Source organism: Aegilops tauschii, chromosome 7 (assembly GCF_002575655.3).
Source record: "Aegilops tauschii subsp. strangulata cultivar AL8/78 chromosome 7, Aet v6.0, whole genome shotgun sequence".
In the NCBI taxonomy this organism is placed as follows: domain Eukaryota; kingdom Viridiplantae; phylum Streptophyta; class Magnoliopsida; order Poales; family Poaceae; genus Aegilops; species Aegilops tauschii.
In genome coordinates this window covers 639,411,307-639,435,419 of record NC_053041.3, presented here as the reverse complement: position 1 = coordinate 639,435,419, position 24,113 = coordinate 639,411,307, and the positions used below count along the sequence as shown (strand labels likewise).

The 24,113-nt window shown below is 43.4% G+C and overlaps 1 protein-coding gene across 2 annotated transcripts; it reads right to left on the bottom strand.

Moving 5' to 3' along the window:
* Positions 1–521: 521 nt before the first annotated feature.
* Positions 522–15,709, bottom strand: LOC120968442 (uncharacterized). Of its 2 annotated transcripts, none has more exons than XM_040395228.3 (3): positions 15,188–15,709; positions 14,909–14,987; positions 522–767 (listed from the first exon to the last, which is right to left on the bottom strand). In XM_040395228.3, the coding sequence occupies exons 1-3, from the start codon at positions 15,680–15,682 to the stop codon at positions 700–702; spliced, it is 642 nt and encodes a 213-aa protein (XP_040251162.1). In that variant the 5' UTR covers positions 15,683–15,709; the 3' UTR covers positions 522–699. The 2 variants fall into 2 exon arrangements, with proteins under 2 accessions (XP_040251162.1, XP_040251160.2); XM_040395226.3 differs by lacking the exon at positions 522–767 and adding an exon at positions 4,929–5,426.
* Positions 15,710–24,113: the final 8,404 nt, after the last annotated feature.

Below are 24,113 nucleotides of genomic sequence, written 5' to 3'. Positions count from 1 at the left end.
TTTATGTGGGGCCGGGTGGGCCGCAGTCGGCCGTATCCTACCTGGCGCCTCTAGGCTTCCACATATCCATTCGAGATATGGGCCTGATATGGGGAGTGCATGTCAGTCTAGACGTTTGGGCCGGATTTGGCAGGTCTAGTTGGGTGGCAATTTTGCGTCCTAGTACCGACCGGACAGCTCGCCCTGGTGTTTGGGGCGGATATGAGGCATCTCGGTTGTAGATTCTCTTAATAAACCTGGACATGTGCCTACAACGTCTTGCATCTTGCATTTGCATGCGTGCTATCTGAATCGCATCCAATATCCAATGCTCTTAGAAAGCATTGTTTATTATCTTCCCTGCATCCCAAATTTGCATTGCAACTTCGCAAAATCCAACTCACAAGTTTCAAGCAGATGCAAACCGCAAAACTACAGGAGCAGCGACACGCAACATTTACCCGAACGAAATAACATTTTCATGTGCGAGGCTGTGAATAATGGAGCCACCACGAGAAGTTTAATGGGAAGAACAATGAAAATAAAATGTTAGCATCATATTTTGTACTGCTATTGCAAGCATGCATCCATTTGTAAATATCTCTCGAAATCTCTTATTCTCTCCCCAAGGCAATGTTTCATACATATTATTAATAACAGTTTCGCAAAGTCCCCTTTATTCTCTATCCAAGACTGACCCCAAACCTTGACAACATAAGTTCACACCCATCCAGGTTCAAGCTCCCAAGGTTCGCGGCGCGGTGGCACCGATGCACGGAGTGTTTGCCCTGCATGCATAGTTCGATGTCAAATGAAGGTTTTTCCCTTGAAAGCGTAGTTCAATGTTTAATGAGATAAAACACTCTAGGTTTCACAACACTGTACGCTAAAAATTAATAAACCTGTTATAGATATGAACAAACTTTTTGAAAAAAAAACCATGACTACTTTCTCCATCTGTATCCCCAGCTTCTACAGAGTGGCATCTAGTCCCAGTGAACACTAATGCTACCAATGTATGAAAATCCAAGTTGCATGAACCTTGGGAGACTACATAAGATAATTCTACGATGAACAGGCAGAAACAAGCTGCAAAAGATAGTAGTAACTGATACCATTTGTTATCTGGGAGCCAAGTATAACATAACACTAAGATGAACATGTGTACTGCATGATGTGCATTTCACGTAGTCTGGGCTTCTGTAACTTGAGTTTGGTCAGTACTTAGCTTACTAATTTGTATAACATGATAGAAACATCGGCCTTTGATTGGACTTAGCTAACATCAGTATACTTCAGTGCTGAGATAAATACAGCAACAAACCAACATAATCTATGGAAGAAACAAATTTAAATGGACAACAAATCACAAATGCAGATTTAGAACCCTGTATATCACCCCTATAAGAAAACAATACTTTGCGTGATCTGAAAAGTGAAAAGTTCTAGCTTTCCCACAAAGAATATCAACAATTATTGTCCCATGATTTTCCATTTTTGCCATAAATCAAACTGCGTGAACACCAAGCAAAGGCAAATAATGCTTTTACATACAAAGATCACAAACTCTTGCGTAGTTTTCTCTTAAAAATACTATTTTGTCATAGTAGGCAAAGTAGCACATTTAATTACTTTAACGGTGTATACTGTATGTTCTAATATACCCCGCTATCACTCATTGCACCATATGGACATTCACGGTGGAACATCCATGGTCTGGTAGCTCTAGTTAGTGCATAAAGATAACTCGTTCTCTGTGTAATGCCCAATGTCGAACCATGGAGGATCAACATGGGAGCTAAAAGACAACTTGACTTGTGTGTGCCAACAAGTAGCATTTGAGCCCTCCTTTTCATTTACCATATACCCTTGCCATACGAGATTGCTACTAAATTAATTTGAATTTTCCATTGGAATTTAGTCTTTAGAAAGAATGTATCCATCACGATGCATTATATGCCCCTAAAAAATGCATGTGAGGTGAGTGTTGGAATATACTAGCCAACATTGTTCACCCACTTAAGTAAATTGATAATGTACTTGCCATTCAATATGGTATCAAGCAAGGAGGACTTGAGTTAAGAACCGAGTCAATGTACTAATAGCCTGCATTGATCCCATAACTAATCTTACCTAGGCTTCAGACAATCCTAGACATGACAGGTGTCTGGAAATATGTTGCCCAAACTTGTTTCTCAACTTAAACTTCTGGGAACTGGTTAACATCATGAATTTAGTAGGGGTCATAACCATTGTATGATTGTACACGTATCTCTTAAGCCAGGAGTTTTGTCCTATTTTGATGCACATAATAAGATTTCCCATAATTTCACATTATTGACATGGGTGTCTCCAAGACTCCTATTCTGAATTGATTCCTTTATTTTGAATCATATATGTGGAAATAAACAATACACAAATCCAACATGCTTGCTTGAATCCATAAAAAAATTAGGTTGCCAAAGTCAGAGTGATTTTGCTTCCCGTTAGGGAGGCTGACATGTGAGTCACTATCTTCACCATAATTGGAACAGAAAAGCTTGGTGAAATGCATTTAATTTATCAAGTCACCATATGGTGGCATATGTTGGCATGTAATACATAGGACATGGTGATATCCTAGTGGTGGAATTGCAATGACACATCTACACCGACTACACATGAAGTCGAACATTGTTTTTAGGGAGTTGGTCAGAAGGAAAATAGGTTCCTAGCTAAAGTTGTCTCGCCCCACTTCAAAACTACAAGGCGTGCGCTATGGCTTTGACCCAATGGCCTCCGTTTGCTGGAATCGGAATAGTTGATAACAAAGTTGCGAGACAATAACTCCCTCGGAAACACAGGTTACAACTTTCATCATACCGTGCTCTCCAAGGAGCAAATCTTCTTACTATGTGAAAACACAAGGTGCTAAGTTGTAATCCAATTCTAAGGATTTTCGTGGTTTCGGGGAATCCAGATATAGGAGAACCAGGAAGGGGTCTACTTGATGGAGGCGATTAGCTTCCTAGGGTCAATTAGTATGGAATATCATGTCTCCATGGCAAAAAATGTGACCTCGCTCCTCCCCATTAGTATACGTGATTATCAAGTCACCATATTTGGCACACTTGATTATATTAAGGACTCCAAGATAGCCATGACGTGGATTGTAATGGCACATCTTTACGGATGTGGGTTCAAGTGAACGGAAGAATTTAATTTCACAATGGCGATTATTTGGGCTTATCACCGCCAAAAGTCACGACATCGGGAACATTCGATTATGAAATACCGATGACTTAGTGTGGTAAAATTACAATGGCACATATTCATTGTCTTGGGTTAGACTTTTGATGTAGGTTGTTAATTTTTCATTGTCAATTATTACGCATGCCGTCTCCCCTTGACACAAAAGAGTGACTCATTCCTCCCTGCAGGCACATGCCATTATGTAATACTCATTGAGTTTAGAATAGGCAATACACCATATGTGACCATAGATGATGCACCAGACAGTTCCAGCTTGGCCTACTATTTGACAAAGGTGAGTAATATTCAGGGTTAATGATTACCTCACCGCCAACTATATTAACAGAGATACGGGAGGATATAAGTTAACTTTATAGTCTCTTGGCGAACAAGTGGACACAACAATAGTAGTTAACATAAGTAATGAACTCATGACCACCGACAGCTAAACCCAAACCATCAGAAGAAGGTTACACATTAGAGCATAGAACCGATACCAAATACTAAATAATGAATTAAAAAAACCATGACGGGAAACAAATTTCTTGACAAATAACTTCAATTACCAAACATCCACAACTATTTGCTCCTTGTTCTCCGGCCTTGCGACGTAGACCACATGGACCATACGGCTTGTCCATAAAGTGGTAGTCCAACTAAAGCCCAATGCCGATGTAGGATGAGGATTTGATTTACATGTAGGATAGTTGATGTATGTTGAATTCTCGATTCAAATCTCAACAAATCATTAGGTTATGTCTACTTTTTTATTCCTATCCGGAATGTGGCTATTTTAGATAAGACACCTCCATTTCCTCCCCTTGAATAAGTCTACCTAACTCAGATGAGAAGCATATCGAATTAATAGTGTCGATTAGGGTACTATGGGGTTGGTGAAGGAAAATACAACAAAGAAAGGGAGGAAATGGTATGTTATGCACACTCATACTTGGTTAGCATTTTCATACAAGATTCGGTCCATTTTCAACTTGTATGAGAGATCTTGTCCATGTGTTATGATTAACCTTTCTCTAGTCTCAGTCTCTTGGTACCAATAGGAAGGAAGTAGAGCAACATGTTGGGTGTTCTCGTGTTGCCCTATGAGCCTCCTCCGTTTCCATATTATCTCACTATACAACTAGATACAAGTACAACACAATGTTGGATGTTTCCATGTTCGCCTATTATCCTCTCCATTTACACCTTTCCTCACTAGACCATTATAGATTCTACTGTGCAAAAATATCCCCATATGGTTATGACTACCCTTCCACTAGAATATGCATCGAAGAGAAGTAAATAGTATTTTTTGGGGTGTTTTGTGTTTGGTAAGATGCCAAGTTATTGCATACATATACCATAATTTAGTCACAATACAGCTTGCACATGAAGTCAACCTCGATATGTAAGGACGCGGTTCCACTGACATCTTGTGTGGTCGCATAGCCATAGTTAACTTCCATCCAAAAAGTAGCTTCCATATCATTTGCGCCTCCTATTAGCCATGTTTTCTCCCTTTTTTCAGTCATGAAGGTCCAATTAGACAACTCATTTCAAACCCAAAGATTCATGCCAACCTTCTCTCGTACGACCCATTGTGTCAACACACATGATGAACAACTTCAAAAATATATTATCTCATGAGCTAACACACTTCTTGACCTACTGTCTTTTCACATGACCCGAGACCTAGCTCCATCGCTAATGTTTCACAAAGCTTTACCGAATGAATATATTCTTGTTGAAACAATCGAGATATCAAAACCATCATGGGAAATGAATAGAAAATCCATTTCAAGTGGATAGGGTGATCATGAGGCAGTATACCAAATCCCCCCCTCATGTTTAGCAATAATGATAGTCAATCGCAAAAAGTAGGAAGAGGGAAATTCAAAAGTTCCATACAAGCCTTCCCATTATCCTCGGGATAGAGATATTTTTGATAATTTCCAATAGGGCTATGCTTCTGGCGAAGAGTTATTTTACTCATAGATGTGGATTTGAGCAGGCTCCAGCCATTTGTGAATATTAAAGCTCATGTTGTGCCACAGGCGGCTAATCCTGCTCTTTGGGCGGCTGCTCCTGCTGGAGCTGCTCATGTTCAATCGGTAGCTCATTCAAATCAAAGTTGTGGTTGTTCATCATGGAGACATGAGCCCCTCTAGGTGCCATTTTCCCTGCTGCCAAGCTCCCCGCATTTTCACTCACAACCCCACCTAAATAGAACACTTGTTAGGGTCAATTGATATGTCTCCATGAACAAGAAAACACTAACAAAATCTCAAAGAAACGGATGTGCACTATGCTTGAGTTATCCTCTAGTTATTGATCAATAGTGGTGGGTCACACAACCCATCAGTAGTGCTACTTAGAAGTAATGGACGGCGGGTTTGCCATGAATCTGACGATAACTAAAAATCTATTTTTGTTGAAAAAAGTTAGTAGTGACGGGCCCAATATGTGGTCCATCAATGATACATTGTTACCAGTGACAGAGAACAATATTGAGGCTAAACATGCTACTTGTTACTCATATACAACCCACCACTTACAAGCCCAAGTCACAACACGATAGTGACTAAATACTTACCCTGTCATTTAGATCACAACTTAAAACTAGTAGCCCCACACATTAAGCTCATTATTCGTTCCTGCTATCATTAGTCCCTTCTCTAGCTACTAGCACACTTGTCTTCATGATTTGTCCTCCACAGAAACACACACTTCCCTTGTTAATCACTCATCATGTCATACCCTTCCCCTTCTTCCCCGAAAATAAACCCTATGAGGAACAAACCTAGCGCTGGCCCTCCACCTCCTCTAAATGTTGTCATCTCTGCAGAATCTAGCATGGGTGCTGCCTCCAAGAATTCATTGAGTTTGTCCGAGAGGAGGAACACCCAGGTCCAACTCCCTCTGCCACCCAGGCGATGATGGTGTTCATTTCTGCCTCGGTCCTTGCACCATATATACAGGTCAGTGCTCATGGGCTGATGGTGCAGCATGGTCGAGGCCTTCTCCGTCCGGCTTCTCGTTACCTATTCTTCAAGACACTCCCCACCATTGTTTCCTCTATTCGGATCCCCAACTCTATGGCTTCTCCAAACATCAGACGGTGCAATATATTGAGGAGAAGAAGGTTCGAGTAGTGGAGACTACACATTATTAGCAGGTGTTAGCTTTGGACTGGCCATGGCCCGATTTTCTTTTTCGATTTGACCATCACTGGCGGACATGTTCATCTAAGTGGTTTGTTACTTTTCCACTAAGTACAAACTACTGAGCATGTTGAACCCATCACTGCTAGGTGTTTCTGGACCTTCACCAGTTAGGCATTATGGAGTAGTGTCAGCAGTTCTGGAATATACAATGGAGAGAGAGAGAGAGAGAGAGAGAGAGAGGAAGAGCATGCGAAGAGGGCTATATGCAGGGAGAATAACCATGTAGTATGTCCCTGTTTGAGGTGGAACAACACACCATGACATGCCTTGAAGGCGCATGAACTTCTTCTAATTTTAACATACCAAAAACTGATATGATTCATTAAAACCTACTGAACAAAATACATTCCATATCTATAAAGATTAACAGTTATTATATTAGTAAAAAGATTCCTGTTAATAATCAAAGAGCAAAGCAATGTTTAAAAATATAAGGGTTTTCCATAATGAAGATAATGTCGTCTCTCTTTTTGCGACTTTGTTTCTTTGGAAATTATTCGTTTATGGTCCATGATTTCTTTGTGTGCTCGGTCCACCTGGAGCTATTCATATCTGCTGAAATTTGCATCATCCGCTAAGTATGCACCTATATGTATCGCACTCTTAGTGACTGACGGTGTCCTGGACTAGGGGGTACTCACCACGTCGTCTCCCGATCAGTTGGATTGGGCCGACCATATACTCATGGGCCAGTTCGGACAACCCCTGCCGCATATAAGGAAGACTCCACAAGACTTGGCGCCCAAGGCGAGGACTCTCCTAAAACGCTAGGCCTCCGGTGTGTTATATAAATCGAGGCCAGGCTAGTCAATAGACAATCTCATATTCATTAACACAGTCTCGTGGTAGACACATGTACTCTGTACTACACCCCATATGAATACAATCAAAAGCAGCATCTAGGGTATTATCTCATCAAGAGAGCCCGAAGCTGGGTAAAACCCCGTGTCCATGTTACCATCGCTCCAAGACGCCTAGCTTAGGACCCCTACAACGAGATACGCCGGATATTGAACCGACAGTGACGTATTTACATGCGACAAGACTTCTTTCAAATGAAACTTGTACATTAGATAACGTATTTTCCTTCAAAAAAGAAGAGCTAACATCTTGGCTTCCTACATATAGAGGAGACTTATGAGCTGGATACAACCACCATTGTAGAAAGCCAAATGAAGCATAAAGGCTCCACCGCAGAAAAAGTACCAATGGAAGGACGGAGAGGAATAGTTGGTGGCGGGCCCACCATGAAAGGAAATGCTAAGGGAGACTATAGGGGACCGACAGGTAGTGCTAGGGTTAGGGTTTTATTCATCTATTGGTCGATGACGGAAGAGCAGGCATGGCATGGACATGCAACTCCAGTGAAGCGGGTGACCAACGATCGATAAGCCAAGAATCTTCAAAGTCCCTGACAGACAAAAATGCTTCCAGGAGGTAGCGAATCTCTCAAACAAACAAGGAGCCTTGAACTTGACACAAAAGGAACTAATAGGTCTCATGTTTGAGGTGGATTCTAGACCGACCGAGGCCTACTAAGTTGTCAGCTGTTGGAAAGGCGTGCTCACTTCCGCAAATCAACATCAACGTGTTTGCTAAGGCTATGCAACAGGCATGGGGACTCTACTAGGAAGCCATTGGCAATAATATCTTCGTCTTGAGATTCGACAAAACGGAGTTTAGAATCACGCTCTATATAATGGACCGTGGAAATTTGGTTTTAGTGTGATGGTTTTAAAGAATTGTGATGGTAAAACTAGGCCGTCGAAGATAATGTTTTGGATGACGGAGCCATGGGTGATAATTAAGGATCTTCCCCTATATAAACCATTGTCTACTTTTGGAATGCTCTCGGGAATTGGCTTGGTGACGTGGTAAAATTTGATATCGAGAAGGATGGATTTATGGGGGGAACCATCTCATAGTTAGAGCTAGAATTTTCATATTCGTTTCATTGGTTCGAGGCTTCTTCCTCCACTCTTCAGCGAAAGATGAGGGGACTGTCTTGATTTTCAATTTGAGAAGATACATCACTTCTGGATTGACTGCGTTAGACCAGCACATGCTGATGAAAGATTTGAACCACATGTTGATTCCTCACCCTAGTTGGGTGAATGGTTGAGGGCACCACTCGAACATAGCTCCTCACACACAGAAACATAGTAGAAGTTGGTGATAGAAAGTGGGAACTTTAATTTTGGGAGCACTAGGTCAAGAAGGTGCATCTATGTTCACAGGGGGTAAGCAGCGTTGCGCCACCTCCCATTTAGGCACAAGTGCTACAATGCTTATACACCCAGGAAGGACCAATGCAAGCAAGATTGGTGACATGAACTAAGGGATGATTTGCAACTGAAAAGGATGTGGAAGCTGAGGAAGGAGCATGAAAGGAAGGAGGACATAAAAAATTCTATGTGGGAAGAAAGAGTGCAAGGCGACTGGGCAAAGAAGACCCATCTACCTCCAGGCAGCACACACGAGGCACTTTTGTTCACAAGACGAGGAAGGGTGGTGGTGATCACCAAAGGCATCACAAGGATTATCAGCTAAAGCTACTGGATAGGAAGAGAGATTGAAGCAAATTTGTGTAGCTAAGGGAGGTTTCGAGAGACTAGATCCTGATAATAAATTTCTCTGTGACAGTGATACCTCAACAAAGTATTCTTTCAATCACAACAACCAGGAGATTACTTGAGGAGTTTCACACAAATGGAGCGCATTAGGGAGAGCGTAGCCAATAACAACTTTTCAAACCTCTGTTTTATTAGCTACCAGTACACACGGGACAACAAAAGGGATGATGATGAGAACATTTAGGTACATCTGGGAAGGGGTCCATGCAATGATGATTTCATACACTCATTCTAGGATACATCCATTGAACATGTTCTCACGGAGAACCAGGCCATGATTCACTCATTATTAGAACGCTAGACCAATTGGTCATTACCACAAGGAAGAAGAGGGCGTTAACATTTGAGGAGAGGCGGATGCCCCATGGATGCGTGGGAGTGTGCATGTGACAACAATTTCGGCCAGAGTACGTTATACAGGAAGCTTAACAATGTCACCAATGATATGCAACATTGGAGTGGCTCAGTGTTTTGTTTCGTATGTTTAGACATCACTAGGCACAAGGTCAGCTTCAATGGAAAGGAGAGAGCATTGGGATCCAGATCCTTGGTGGAGATCCACGAGATTGAAGCGTAGCTTCATCTGGCTCATGCATGGGAAGAAATAATGTATATGCAACATGCTCGACTGGAATTGCTCGAGGAAGACGAACAAAACATGAGCGCGGATGGCATGAGATGTACTACTGACAATGAGATGGGGAAGATGTCGGCCGATTTCTATGCTTGGTTGTTTTCTTGAGGGTGGACGCGGATGTGATGGATGAAGAAATTGAGAATGCACCATTCTAAATTAGACCGACAAAAGCATTGGGCCACACAGCCTCTTGACTATGTTTACCAATTTCACTAGTCGTTGCTAAAAAATGATGTATCGGCAAACTTCAGTGATATGGTTCTAGTCCTGATCCTAAAAATTAACTCACTGGATATACTTCCTCAAATTGGATCAATCAGCTTATAGAACACACTCAGTCATATTGCTTCAAAGGCCTAGTGAATGGTTTGAATGTTCTCCTGTCCATAATGATCTGCGAGGAGCAAAGTATATTTATTCCGGGTAGGCTTATCACAGACAATGTGTTGGTCACGTATGAGTGTGTGCATGCAATCAGGTCAACAAATAGAAAAATCCAATGTTAGCTATTAAACTAGACATGATGCAGGCCTGTCAAATTGAATGGAGGTTGCTCTGTCATTTTTACACTATCAAGAGGGATCTGACAAGGAGACCCACAATCCCCCCATTTGTTTATTTTTTGGCATTGCTCATGAATTCTCAAAGATAAGGAGATCAATGGTGTACATTTTGGGAGCACTGGCCCCCATGTAGCCCATTTTATGTTTGCAGATGATAGTGTAGTATTTCTTCAAGCATCAAATATCAACGTTGTGACCTTAAAATAGACCCTGTTTGACTACGAGTTGGCCACATGACAAATGGTAAATCTTCAAAAAGCCTCAACTTTCTGTGGAAAGGGAAGCAAATAGGAGGACAAAGTTTTTTTAAAATATTTTTGCATTGATCCCAAGGCATTGAGCGAGCATTATTTGGGGCTCGCAGCCGTGGTGGGTAGGTCAACGGAAGCAAATTTTAAATACGTTAGAGAAAACTCAAATGGCAAAGTGATTGGATAGGAAGGACAAGGTATCTCGAAGGCGGGAAAGGCGGTGCTAGTAAAATCAGTGCTTCCAGCAACAGATACTTACACCATGAGTTGCTTTCAACTCCTAGAGAAAATGTGTCGGAACAAAACTATGCGACAATATGTAAAACTGTTAGTACCCATAATAGGATTTACAACGGAGATGAAGTATAAGGCCACCGAGAGTATAGTCTATGAGAGTATATGTGAATGATAACCCCTTGCCCTGCCTTATATAGGTGACGAGGGCTAGGGATTACAAGGAATCCACTAGATCTCATACCGTCGCCATGTTAGCTTGCACGCCCAGATGCTCTCCCGATCCTTATCCGGGCTCATGAGCTGCCCTCGTGCGCTGATCCTCCACTTGGCCTCTTGGGCCTTGAGATAGGCCTGCTACCGGGCTTCCCACTTAGAGGACACCCCTAGTGTATTGCACCTTCAGTAGCCCCCGAGTGTGTCTGGAGTTGGAGTTATGCTTAGCTTCAGGAGTGAGAGCCCAGGCGGCCTCCTTCTGTCTTGTTGGCTAGTCAGATAAGGCACTTGTGACCACGCGACAAGCCTGATTCCACACATGCAGTCCACCCTCCCTGCCATTTAATCTATTGTGATCATGTACATTTTTAACTATCGTTGTCAGCTCTTTTCCAACTATAATCGGTTGTGGTAGGGCTCAAAAAGTATGGCTCATGGGGTGGATGTGCAGTTGCTCGCTTATTCAGTAATGTTGATACTTGGGGAAACAAATTTCATCATCATCAATATTGCTAATGTTGATACGTTACTGATGTTCCAAGTTCACTCATGTGTATGTACATAAAAATGGAGATGAGGTGTGCAATGTCAACCAATACTGTTGCAAGGCCGACCATCACTGATCGCAGTGCTGCTAGCCCGGGCGTTCAGTGCTAGAAGCCGGTCACGTGATGCTGCAAAGCTAGTGGTCAGTGAACTTTTCATTGCTACAAGGTGGTTGACAATGCTGCAAGACCAAGGCATCGATGCAGCATGGCAGGTCATTGGCATTTTTTACTTTGCCGCAAAACGGTGCACCGGTGCTACAAATTTGGGGTTATCACGTGTTGCAATTAATGTCGTGTTTAGTGTTGTAAGGCCGACCACCATTGTGCTTTTCACTAGCCTACCATGGCCACCATTGTGGCCTCCAAGTGAGTCTATTGCTGAGAAACATGGGTGTATGTTGCAAAGGATGGGGAGAGGAGACGAGAGCAGGAACCAAGTTGGTGGTTGATTTGGCAATGATCTGTGACAGAATTGAACGGTTCGCGGGTGGGCGTAACCTAGGAAGAGTTGGAAGATGCATGCCAATGATCCATTGGTTCAGGCGTGTATACATTGTGGTTTTTCACTGATTTCTTGCAGTTAATGAGTATGTGTTCTATATCTACTTTTTTTTGTATAGACATGCTCGCATGTTGCAACGTTTTTATGAGGTTTCTCAAAAGAAAATGGAAATATTCAACAGACTGGTTTAGGAGGAAATGAGTCAGCTCGCTCTAGCACCAGATGCCCCTCACTTGTATTCCTCTCTCTTCACCATATCCATTCGCTCTATTTCCACCATGCATAGACCCACGGGGTTGTCGCAGTGGTGCAACTGCAGGTTCTCACGGGGGGTGTTTTAGCCGACGACCAGTGCCACAAGCCACGACCCATGCAACAAGGGGGTGAGGCTTGTGGTCGCATCAATGCAACTACCTTGGTTGTAAGACAATGTTCCTCGCCGGCACGCCGTCTGTAATAGTGCTTGCATGATACCAGGCGACATCAGGGATGCGCCAGAGCATGGACGTGAGGTGCTGCGAGGGGCTGACGTAATTGTTGGGCATAAGCCACCGCAGGACGCATCGGGTGCGAGCCAGGACGCGCCGGGTCCGTGGCCGTGCATGTGTGTGTGTCTGTGCGTGTGTGTGTGTCCTCGCGTTCGAGCGCGTGGGCCGTTGTGTGTAGGCGACAGAAACGGAGTGGCGACCACGTCGGGGCGCTGGAATCGGCCTACGGCGACTGCGTACATGCGTGTCGGGTGAGTGGGTCTGGAAGCGCGGGACGTGGGGTGTGCATGCGTGCAGAGCGTGGCGTAGCGCGTGCGTGCACGCGGGTATAAGGCCAGCTCTCTCCTCTGTTGTAGCTTGCGGATTGTACTGAGTTCGGGCTCAGGGAAAGAAAAGGACGCCGTTCGTGCGGCGGGCAGAGTTCGTGCTCCGGCAAAACCACTTGTGTCCATGCGTCCTTCTTCTTCCTCCTCCTTCTTCTTTGCTGTGTTAGAAAGGACGAGAGGGAGGTGCTGCTGAGCGAGAGGAAGAGGAAGGCCGCGGCAACAACAATTGGTATTCAGAGCCACAGGTTCGGGGGGCGGCCGTAGCGCGCGGCGGCGTTCGCGGCGCGCGCGGCGGACATGAAGGTCTCGGCAACGCGCGGCGAGTCCACGGTGGTGTGGCGTGATGCCGGGCGCGCGGCGAGCGCGTGGCGTCGGCAACGCGTGGCGAGTCCACGGCGGTGTGGCGTGATGCCGTGCGCGTGGCGAGCAGCGGCGGTCGCGGAGACGAGGAGGTCGCGGAGGACCTGCGTGGTGTCGCAGAGGCCGCGGCGGCCCGGCGCGACGACCGTGGAGGCGCTACGCTGCGGTTGACGGCGCAGCGGTGCAGGGCAATAAGCGCGGCGGCGAGCCGGGCGTGACCGGTGCGTGTTATGGGTGCGCACCGGATGCGTCGGGACCGCGGGAGTGGACCGCATCGAGGCGCTGGACCTGGTTGCGCAAACCACGTACGTGCGCGGCGGGAGCGAGGGCCGGGAGCGCGGGGACGTGGGGAGTGCACGCGAAGGGCACGGTGGCACGGTGGCAGGCGTGGCAACGACGTTAGGGCGGCGGTGGCTACAACGACGTCGACGGCACGGCGGAGGCCGCAGCGGTGCGGTGCGACGGCCATGGCGACATCGACGACGATGGACTCACCTGCTGTAGTTCGTGGCTTAGGGGAGTGAGTGTTGGGCATAAGCCACCGCAGGATGCGTCGGGTGCGAGCCAGGACGCGCCGGGTCCGTGGCCGTGCATGTGTGTGTGTGTCTGTGCGTGCGTGTGTGTCCTCGCGTTCGAGCGCGTGGGCCGTTGTGTGTAGGCAACAGAAACGGAGTGGCGACCATGTCGGGGCGCTGGAATCGGCCTACGGCGACTGCGTACGTGCGCGTCGGGTGAGTGGGTCTGGAAGCGCGGGACGTGGGGTGTGCATGCGTGCAGAGCGTGGCGTAGCGCGTGCGTGCGCGCGGGTATAAGGCCAGCTCTCTCCTCTATTGTAGCTTGCGGATTGTACTGAGTTCGGGCTCAGGGAAAGAAAAGGACGCCGTTCGTGCGGCGGGCGGAGTTCGTGCTCCGGCAAAACCACTTGTGTCCTTGCGTCCTTCTTCTTCCTCCTCCTTCTTCTTTGCTGTGTTAGAAAGGACGAGAGGGAGGTGCTGCTGAGCGAGAGGAAGAGGAAGGCCGCGGCAACAACATAATAATCTTTTGCAACGATGGGGGAGCGGTGGGGGATAAACAAGTTTTGTGGAGGCTATGGAGGAAGACGGGTTCCACTCTCTCTGCTGCCGCGTGGTGTGATCCAATGCTTCACGTGTCAGATCCGACGGCTGGCAAGCCGACTAATTTTGTTGACACCTATAACATGCCAATTTTTTTTGTACGGAGATGTTTCTAGCCATTGCATGTTTCTTATGTTTCGTATCACAGTTCATATGTCTTCCATGCTGCCACACAGTGCCGGTGCTCGCGTTTGTATACGCAGCTAGTGACAAAACCAACGTTAATATATGCAGTGACGGGTGGAACTTGATTAAAATAAGGCTTCTATGGCGGCTACGATCGGCCGACTGACGCGTAGCACTGCTAGACCAACGTTAATGGAAACAAAACATGTGCAGCTTCAGTCCAATATATCACTATACTAATGATGATAAAAAACGGAGCATGGACAGAGCTAACAAGCTTCAGTCCAATATAAGTATACTAATGATGCCAAAAGTCCAGCATGGAAAGAGCTAACCAACTTTAGTCCAATATCAGTATACTAATGATGCCAAAAATACAGCATCGAAAGAGTTGACGAGCTTCAGTCCAATATCATTATACTAATGATGACAAAAAACAGCCGTGATACTGACAGAAAAACCAGTTTGGAGTACTTACCAACCGAGCTTGAAGCCGCGATGCTTCCCCGCATGGGCGGCACCCCCTGGACCGGCGCCATCTCATTTTTCCCGTCCATCTGCCACAAGAGAACCCAGCGATTAGAAAGTCCAAGGGCATATACAGACCACGTAGTTCTTGCACATACTCATCAGGTAATTCAGTAAGCACTAGTACTAATTCACATGACTAGATCAAAGATTGTCAGTAACTTCAAATCATTAGGCACCGGTTAACTTCAAATCACTAGTAGGAGAGGGGGAAGCGAGTGCGGCTCACCATCTTGTCATCGGAGACAGGGTTTGCATGAAGGGTGGGGGCGCGAGCGCGGCTCACCATCTTGTCGTTGGAGACAGCATTTGCATGCAGGGTGCGGGCGCGAGCGCGTCTCATCATCTTGTCGCTGAAGACAGCGTGAGTACGCGGGGCCCCTGGCGCCGGGAGCGCAAGGACCTTCAAGGGTCCTTCCCGGGACTCCCGGGATTCCAGCTCCTCTCTGGTGGCCGCTAGGGGCGGGCTTTTCTGCGGGTCTCTGCCGGACTTGCGCTTGCGAACCACCGGCGTAGGTGCCTGTTGCGCAAGCACCTTCCCTTTCCCCTCAGCGACGGCGACCGTAGGGGGCGGGGCGGGCGCCGCCAGGCTCTGCTCCTCGTGGTTGGCTGCGGGTATGGCGTTGATGCCGGAGCTAGACATCGCGGTGGATCGGTCGAGCACACGCGCGGAGTGGGTCGAGGAGATTGGGATGAGAAGAATGTGAGCGAGGAGCAGAAGCATGTGTTGCCCTTTATGAACTGAAACGGAAGGCACGGGCCAAGGTGGGGACCGCGTGTTGAACTACAGATTTATTTATTTAATACCAGCATTTAATAGTAGCATATCTTTGGTATATTTCTATTAAATATTCTTATATTTTGGTATATCTTTGGTATACTATTAGATATATATTTGGTATACTGGTATTTAATAGTAATATTCTTATATTTAGGAACAATGATATACTACTATTAAATACTATTATCGATGTTACTAAATATAAGAATAGCTGTGACAGTATTTAATAGTAACATTCTTATATTTTGGAACAGAGGTAATATTATTTAATTGTTGTATATCTTTGGTATACTATTAGATATATCTTTGGGATTCTAGTATTTAATAGTAATATTCTTATATTTAATGAGGAATAAAGATATATCACTACTAAAGAATATTATCTCATTACTAAATATTAGAACATAGCTAATAGTACTTTATAGTAATATTCTTATATTTTGGAACGGAGTTAATAGTATTTAACTATAGATTATTTTCGGTATACTACTACTAAATATTATTATATTTAGGTATATCTTTGGTATACTAGTATTTACTATTCTTATATCTTTGGTATAGTAGTATTTAATAATAATATTCTTATATTTAGAAACAAATATATACTTACTATTTGGTAGTGCATTTATTTGTTCCGGAGGGAGTACTATTACTACCTCCGTCCGGGTTTATTAGTCCCTTTCGTATTTTGTGTCCAACTTTGACCGTATATTTGACTAACAAATTATAAGTTGTATGTCACAAAACTTATATTGTTTGGTTCATATTTGAAAGAGGATTTCGATGATACTATTCTTAAAGTATATAACTTATTTTTAATAGTTAACTCAAATGTCAAAGTTTGACCCAAACTACAAGGAGCCCTAATAAATCAGGACAGAGGTAGTAGTAGTCATGATTTAGTTCCCTAGTCAAATAAAAGTAATACTAGCAACTTTTTGACGAAAGATATATCATCTTATTATAGCCATGCATTAAGATATAGATAAGGAATAAAATAAGTATGTTGGTAATCACCTTGCTTCTAATTTAAACCGAATTCTTTATACTCGATTTATTGATAAGGCAAAAGATACCTGTAAAGAATCATTTTTTTAGATAGAATGGTTGCCATTGTATTCAGAGTTCTCGGCAATGCCAGAGTTCAAATGGCGCTAGTACAATTCGGAGGCACACTAAGCCATGTTTGTCACAACTCATTCCAACAATGTTGATTATCTAAGATGTAGGTAATACAATTCACCTCTCTATGAACCCAAGTGATCTTGGACTCAATAAAATTTTGGAGAATGCCCTTCACATCTTCAACCGCCGGACCATGGGGTGAGCCGTCCTTCCCTTCAGAGTTCAACTTGCTCACAACCATCTTGCAGTCCATCTCCAAGACGATCGTCTAGACTCCAACTTCCTTCTCTAGTGCAAGGACATGGCGACATGCTAGTAACTTCGCCACTTTAGGTCTAGTTAGACAGGGTAAAAATGGCATGAGCCTACAACAGACTCCCTTGGATGGCCTCTCAGGACTGTAAAACGTTATGTTTGTGTGAAACTGCACAACACCAAATACGGGTGTGGCTATCTCATATATATAAGGGTATACGAAGTGTACAAATACAATATACAGAGTCTACACAGAAGCTACGTATAAACATTATCTAACAGTCTCCATCAATCTTCACTAGTGGAAAAAGGGCTAGCCACAACTTTCCTTGGTGGCGCGCTATTTACAACCAACGACACCATTATTTTTTTCAAATAGTGATGGCATTGGCTTATTTGGAACGACATTAGTAGGGGCATAGTGGTGGCGTTGGAAACAGGGTAGCATCAAAAATATATGGGATCAACAATTTGTATCAGGCGTAATATATTGTTGTTGTGGAATAGTATGGAACGCCAGCACTATTATATTTAGTTGTGACGTGCTGTTGTAACCGACGCCAGTATTGTTATTTTGTCAATGCCAACATTCTTATATTACTATTTTTGGTATATTCTTTTTTATAGTATATTATAGTTTACTTTTATTAAATTTCTATTATTTTAAATATAAATAATGACATTTTTTAAAATATGTACTTTGAGACTTTCAATTTATTTTTTTCCTTATTAGTTTAAGACTTGAAATATATAGTTTTGGAGCCTTCAAATATGTAGTTTCACACTTCCAATTTTTTCTTTTTAGTTTTTTATGTGGTGTTCTTTTTTTAGTATATTATAGTTTACTTTTATTAAATTTCTATTATTTTAAATGGAAATATTGACATTTTTAAAAATATGTAGTTTGGGACTTTAAATTTACTTTTTTTTCCTTTTTAGTTTAAGACTTGAAATATATAGTTTTGAGCCTTCAAATATGTAGTTTGACACTTCCAATTTTTTTCTTTTTAGTTTTTTATGTGGTGATCTTTTTAATAGTGTATTATTGTTTACTTTTCTTTAATTTACTTTTTTTTTCCTTTTTAGTTTTAGACTTGAAACATATAGTTTTGAGATGACATTTTTCAGGTGATGATCTTTTTTCTTATTGGGCAAGCCCAAATAGTATTAGAATCCCGTGGGGGTCAAAACCAACGGGGGCAAAGGCCCCCACGACCCACTCCCTCTCTCTGCCCTGCTGCACTGTTCCGTTCCATTTTCTCTCCGTCTCTCGCCGCTCCTCGTGCCGCTTCGATTTCGGCCGATTCCGGCGATTGCCGTCCTTCTCCGGTCCTGAGGTACACATATGAGCCTCCCACTCTCATATGGTCCATTTGGATTTTTTTTAATTAGAGGTGTGTTTCACATCTAAGCCTCCCACTCTCATCTGCTAGGGTTTCGGCGACGGTAGCAGGCGACGGCGACGGAGTAGACTGTAGGCGACCCTCGGCTCCAACCCAGGTGAGCATACCATCCCTCCCTCTTTTGTTGTAGGCCACTGCCACTGTAATTTTTTATTTGCACCGTTGGGGTTCATCACTCCTAGGCAGTGACAATGTGTTGTACTTGTCTAGAATTAAGGTAGATATATTTTTCAATCTTTTTTGTAGAAACTAGAAGTCCAATCTGTCAATCAAATTAAGGTAGATATATTTTTTAAGTCATCATCTTTGCAAGCATTTTAAATTCTGAAACAAAGTGTTTGAGTTGCTGTTGTAATCCATAAATACCTTGGGGAAAATCTATTGTGTACTACTTTTTCACCAAAGAAAATTTCCACTTGAAAGTAATGCTCCAAGTTAGGTGTGGCAAAATAGTTGAGTGTCCAAAGAAAATTTCCACTCGAAAGTAATGCTCCAAGTTAGGTGTGGCAAATATAGTCACAGTCCAATAGTTCTATACATTACATTGCTATCTAGTTTAATTAGTTCTATACATGCTATCTAGTTTAATTAGTTCTATACATTCCAATATTTATTGAGTGAAATGAAATTGCATATTATCTTGATCGTATACGCGTTGTGTTTGTAGGTCATGGCCAATTCTGGAGGTAACAATGAGTCGGTGTGTGATGTGGACATGGCCAACAATGAATTCTTAATCACTTATAAGTACGTCATCAAGAGCGTGCAAGGGGAAAATGTTGAGCTAAAGGGGGAGATTAAATAGCTACACAAGGAGACTGTTTAGCTCATTCAGGAGACTAATCATCTTAGGGACGAGAGGGATAAGCTCGTCGAGGATCGGGATAAACTGAAGGAGGAGAGGAGACACCTCAGGGCTCAGAGGATTGACCTGAAGATGGACATAGACCATTTCAGTAGAGAAGGAGAGGGGGATAGAAAGAAGCTTCTCTAGCTGGGCATACTCCTTGATGAAAACTAGTTCATCTTATTATTTGTTGATGATCGAGTAACTAGAGTACTTGAGTGAGCAACTTTTGTGAAGTTTAATTCATATCAACTTGTTGAGTTGATGAGCCTCTTCTGTAATGACTATATATTAAGTAAGTACCTAGTGTTGATGAGTATATTGTGTTCAATATTATCTATTAACTAAGTAGCTAGTGTGGATGAGCAAAAAAAATTTATTACCAAAAAAACCATTTGCTGGCGTTGGACAAGTAGGGACAACAGAGCTATGATGAACTTAGTGCTGGTGCTGGACTGGTTACACGCCAGCACAATGTATGATACTGCTAATGTGTCAACCCGCGCCACCAGTATTTCTTGACAATGGCACCATATTGGTGGCGTTGGGTGTCTACGCCAGCAAGGCACTATTTGCCACGCCATAGCTTGGCTTTTTTTCCACTAGTGCTTAACTGTGGCCTGAAGTACAAAGCAAGTTAAGACTGCGCCTACAACCTTCAAACTGAGGTTGTGGAAGTGGCTTCGTGAAGATGCCGGCAAGGTGATCTTTGGAGGAGATGAACTTGATATGAAGAACCTTCTATGCAACACGTTCCCTCACAAAGTGATACTCAACTTCGATGTGCTTGGTACGAGCATGAAAAACTGGATTAGATGAAAGATACGTCACACCAATATTATCACACCAAAGAACCCGTGGTTGCTCTTGAGAGACTCCCAACTCTCTCAATAGAGACCATACCCAAATAAGCTCAGCCGTGGCATTGACAACTGCCTTGTACTCTGCTTCATTGCTACTCCGAGATACTGTAGCCTGCTTGCGCTCACTCCAGGGGATCAAGTTGCGACCAAAGAAGACAACGTAGCCCCCCATTGATCACCGGTCATCTAGGCTCCCAGCCCAATCTACATCAGAGAACGCCGAGACAGCACTCGAGGAGGTAGACCGAAGATGCAAGCCATAGAGATGGTATGAGAGAGATAACGCAGTATACGCTTCACAACTGACTAGTGTGAACTCCGAGGAGCATGAAGATACTGGCACACACGGTTGACCGCATAGGAGATATCCGGCCGTGTGATAGTCAAGTACTGCAAGCCACCAACAATACTGCGCTACTCTGTAGCATCATCTGAAGGAAGGAAGGCACCATCCAAGGCTGATAACCGATCAGTCGTAGACGTAGGGGTGGTAGCATGCTTGCATTGCAACATACCAACACGTCGCAACAAGTCCAAGGAATACTTATGCTGAGTGAGAGACAGGCCAGTAGGGGACCGTGAAACTTCCAGACCAAGGAATTAATGGAGAGCACCCAGATCATTGACAGCAAAATGACCACTCAGAGCAGACAGCAGACGATCAGCGACAGTCACTGAGGAGCTGGTAAAAATAATGTCATCAACATAAACCAACAGGTACATAGTAATGTTGGGGAACGTAGTAATTCAAAAAATTTCCTACGATCACGCAAGATCTATCTAGGAGAAGCATAGCAACGAGATGGGAGAGCGTGTCCACGTATGATACGTCTCCAACGTATCTATAATTTTTGATTGCTCCATGCTATTATATATTCTGTTTTCGATGTTTAATGGGCTTTATTATACACTTCTATATTATTTTTGGGACTAACCTATTAACCCAAGGCCCAGTGCAAATTGCTGTTTTTTGCCTATTTCAGTGTTTCACAGAAAAGGAATATCAAACAGAGTCCAAACGGAATGAAACCTTCGGGAGCGTGATTTTTGGAACAAACGTGATCCAGAGGACTTGGAGTCGACGTCAAGAAATCAACGAGGAGGCCACGAGGCAGGGAGGCGCGCCTGCCCCCCTGGGCGCGCCCCCACCCTTGTGGGCCCCTCGTGGCTCCACCGACCTACTTCTTCCTCCTATATATACCTACGTATCCCGAAACCATCCAGGAGCACCACGAAACCCTATTTCCACCGCCGCAGCCTTATGTACCCGTGAGATCCCACCTTGGGGCCTTTTCCAGTGCTCCGCCGGAGGGGGAATCGATCACAGAGGGCTTCTACATCAACACCATAGCCTCTCCGATGATGTGTGAGTAGTTTACCACAGACCTTCGGGTCCATAGTTATTAGCTAGATGGCTTCTTCTCTCTCTTTGGATCTCAATACGAAGTTCTCCTCGATCTTCTTGGAGATCTATTCAATGTAACTCTTTTTTGCGGTGTGTTTGTCAAGATCCGATGAATTATGGGTTTATGATCAAGATTCACTAGTAGAAAACAGGGCTTTGGTTCGGCCAGAAAAGAGCATTAATCCCGGTTGCATTACGAACCGGGACTAATGTGAGCATTAGTCCCGGTTCGAGCGGCTAGGACACCGTACAGGCATTAGTCCCGGTTCAAATGGGACCTTTAGTCCCGGTTGGTGCCACGAACCGGGACTAAAGGGTGCGATGCCCATTAGTACCGGTTCGTGGCACCAACCGGTACTAAAGGTTAGACCTTTAGTCCCGGTTTGAGCCACCAACCGGTACTAATGGGGTTTGAGGCATTAGTACCGGTTCATGGCACGAACCGGTACTAAAGGTCCCATTTTCAAACTCTACCCCCCCCCAAGTGGATCGCCTTTTCAGTTTTGTAAAAAGCATAAGAAAATGATAAAAACTTCAAAAATTAAAATCCTTCCAGATGTAGTTATGTTACTACATGTACTAGTTAGGAAAATTTAAAAACTTACATTTGGACATGTTTTGCAAAAAGTGTAGGGAAAATGTAAAACGGCTATAACTTTTGCATACGATGTCAGAAAAAAACGTATAATATATCAAAATGTTCAGCACGAAAATCCGCATCCGATTTTGACGGCCTATGGCCTGTTTGCAAATTTTTAGAATCCTCAAATTCTAAAAGGAAAAAAGTTATGCTCAAATTTCAGTTTTTTTTGAATTTTTGTTAAATCTGGTCAAACTATGGTCAAACTACTTATTCAAGAAGTATTAGTGTTACTAAATAATTATTCAAGAATATTAGTGTTACTAAATAATTATTTAAATTTTTTTGAATTTTGGTCAAATCTGGTCAAACTGTGGTCAAACAATGGTCAAACTAATTATTCAAGAAATATTAGTGTTACTAAATAATTATTTCAGTTTTTTTGAATTTTGGTCAAATCTGGTCAAACTGTGGTCAAACTATGGTCAAACTACTTATTCAAGAAAAATTAGTGTTACGAAATAATTATTGTTTTTTAGAACAATAGTTTCAAACTCAAACAGTGAAATGTGTGACTTCATGCTCAAGCTAAATTACTGAGGGTTAATAGGATTGACATCTTACTATTGTTAGGAAAACAACAAGTGCAGACTTGCAAACGAGGGAGAATAGAACCCGGAAGTTAAGCGTGCTCAGGCTGGAGTAGTGAGAGGATGGGTGACCATCCGGGAAGTTAGATGATTTGGAATGATGAGGGGTGATTAGAGATTAGAGGTTAAATTGAGCAGTGATGAGGGGTGATTAGGGATTAGAGGTTAAAATAATTCAGAAATTTGAAAATAAAAAAAAATTCAAAAAAAATCATAAAATTTTCTTTAGTACCGGTTGGTGTTACCAACCGGGACTAAAGGTGGACCTCCAGGCAGCGGGCACGTGGAGGGCCTTTAGTCCCGGTTCGTGTAAGAACCGGGACTAAAGGGGGAGGCTTTAGTAACGACCCTTTAGTCCCGGTTCCAGAACCGGGACTAAAGGCCCTTATGAACCAGGACTAAAGGCCCCATGATGAGGGGTGATTAGAGATTAGAGGTTAAATTGAGCAGTGATGAGGGGTGATTAGGGATTAGAGGTTAAAATAATTCAGAAATTTGAAAATAAAAAAAAATTCAAAAAAAATCATAAAATTTTCTTTAGTACCGGTTGGTGTTACCAACCGGGACTAAAGGTGGACCTCCAGGCAGCGGGCACGTGGAGGGCCTTTAGTCCCAGTTCGTGTAAGAACCGGGACTAAAGGGGGAGGCTTTAGTAACGACCCTTTAGTCCCGGTTCCAGAACCGGGACTAAAGGCCCTTATGAACCAGGACTAAAGGCCCCTTTTCTACTAGTGATTATCTATGAACAATATTTGAATCTTCTCTAAATTCTTTTATGTATGATTGGTTATCTTTGCAAGTCTCTTCGAATTATTAGTTTGGTTTGGCCTACTAGATTGATCTTTCTTGCAATGGGAGAAGTGCTTAGCTTTGGGTTCAATCTTGCGTTGCTCGATCCCAGTGACAGAAGGGGAAACGACACGTATTGTATTGTTGCCATCGAGGATAAAAAGATGGGGTTTATATCATATTGCTTGAGTTTATCCCTCTACATCATGTCATCTTGCCTAATGCGTTACTCTGTTCTTATGAACTTAATACTCTAGATGCATGCTGGATAGCGGTCGATGTGTGGAGTAATAGTAGTAGATGCAGGCAGGAGTTGTCTACTTGTCGCGGACATGATGCCTATATACATGATCATGCCTAGATATTCTCATAATTATGCACTTTTATCAGTTGCTCGACAGTAATTTGTTCACCCACCGTAATACTTATGCTATCTTGAGAGAAGCCACTAGTGAAA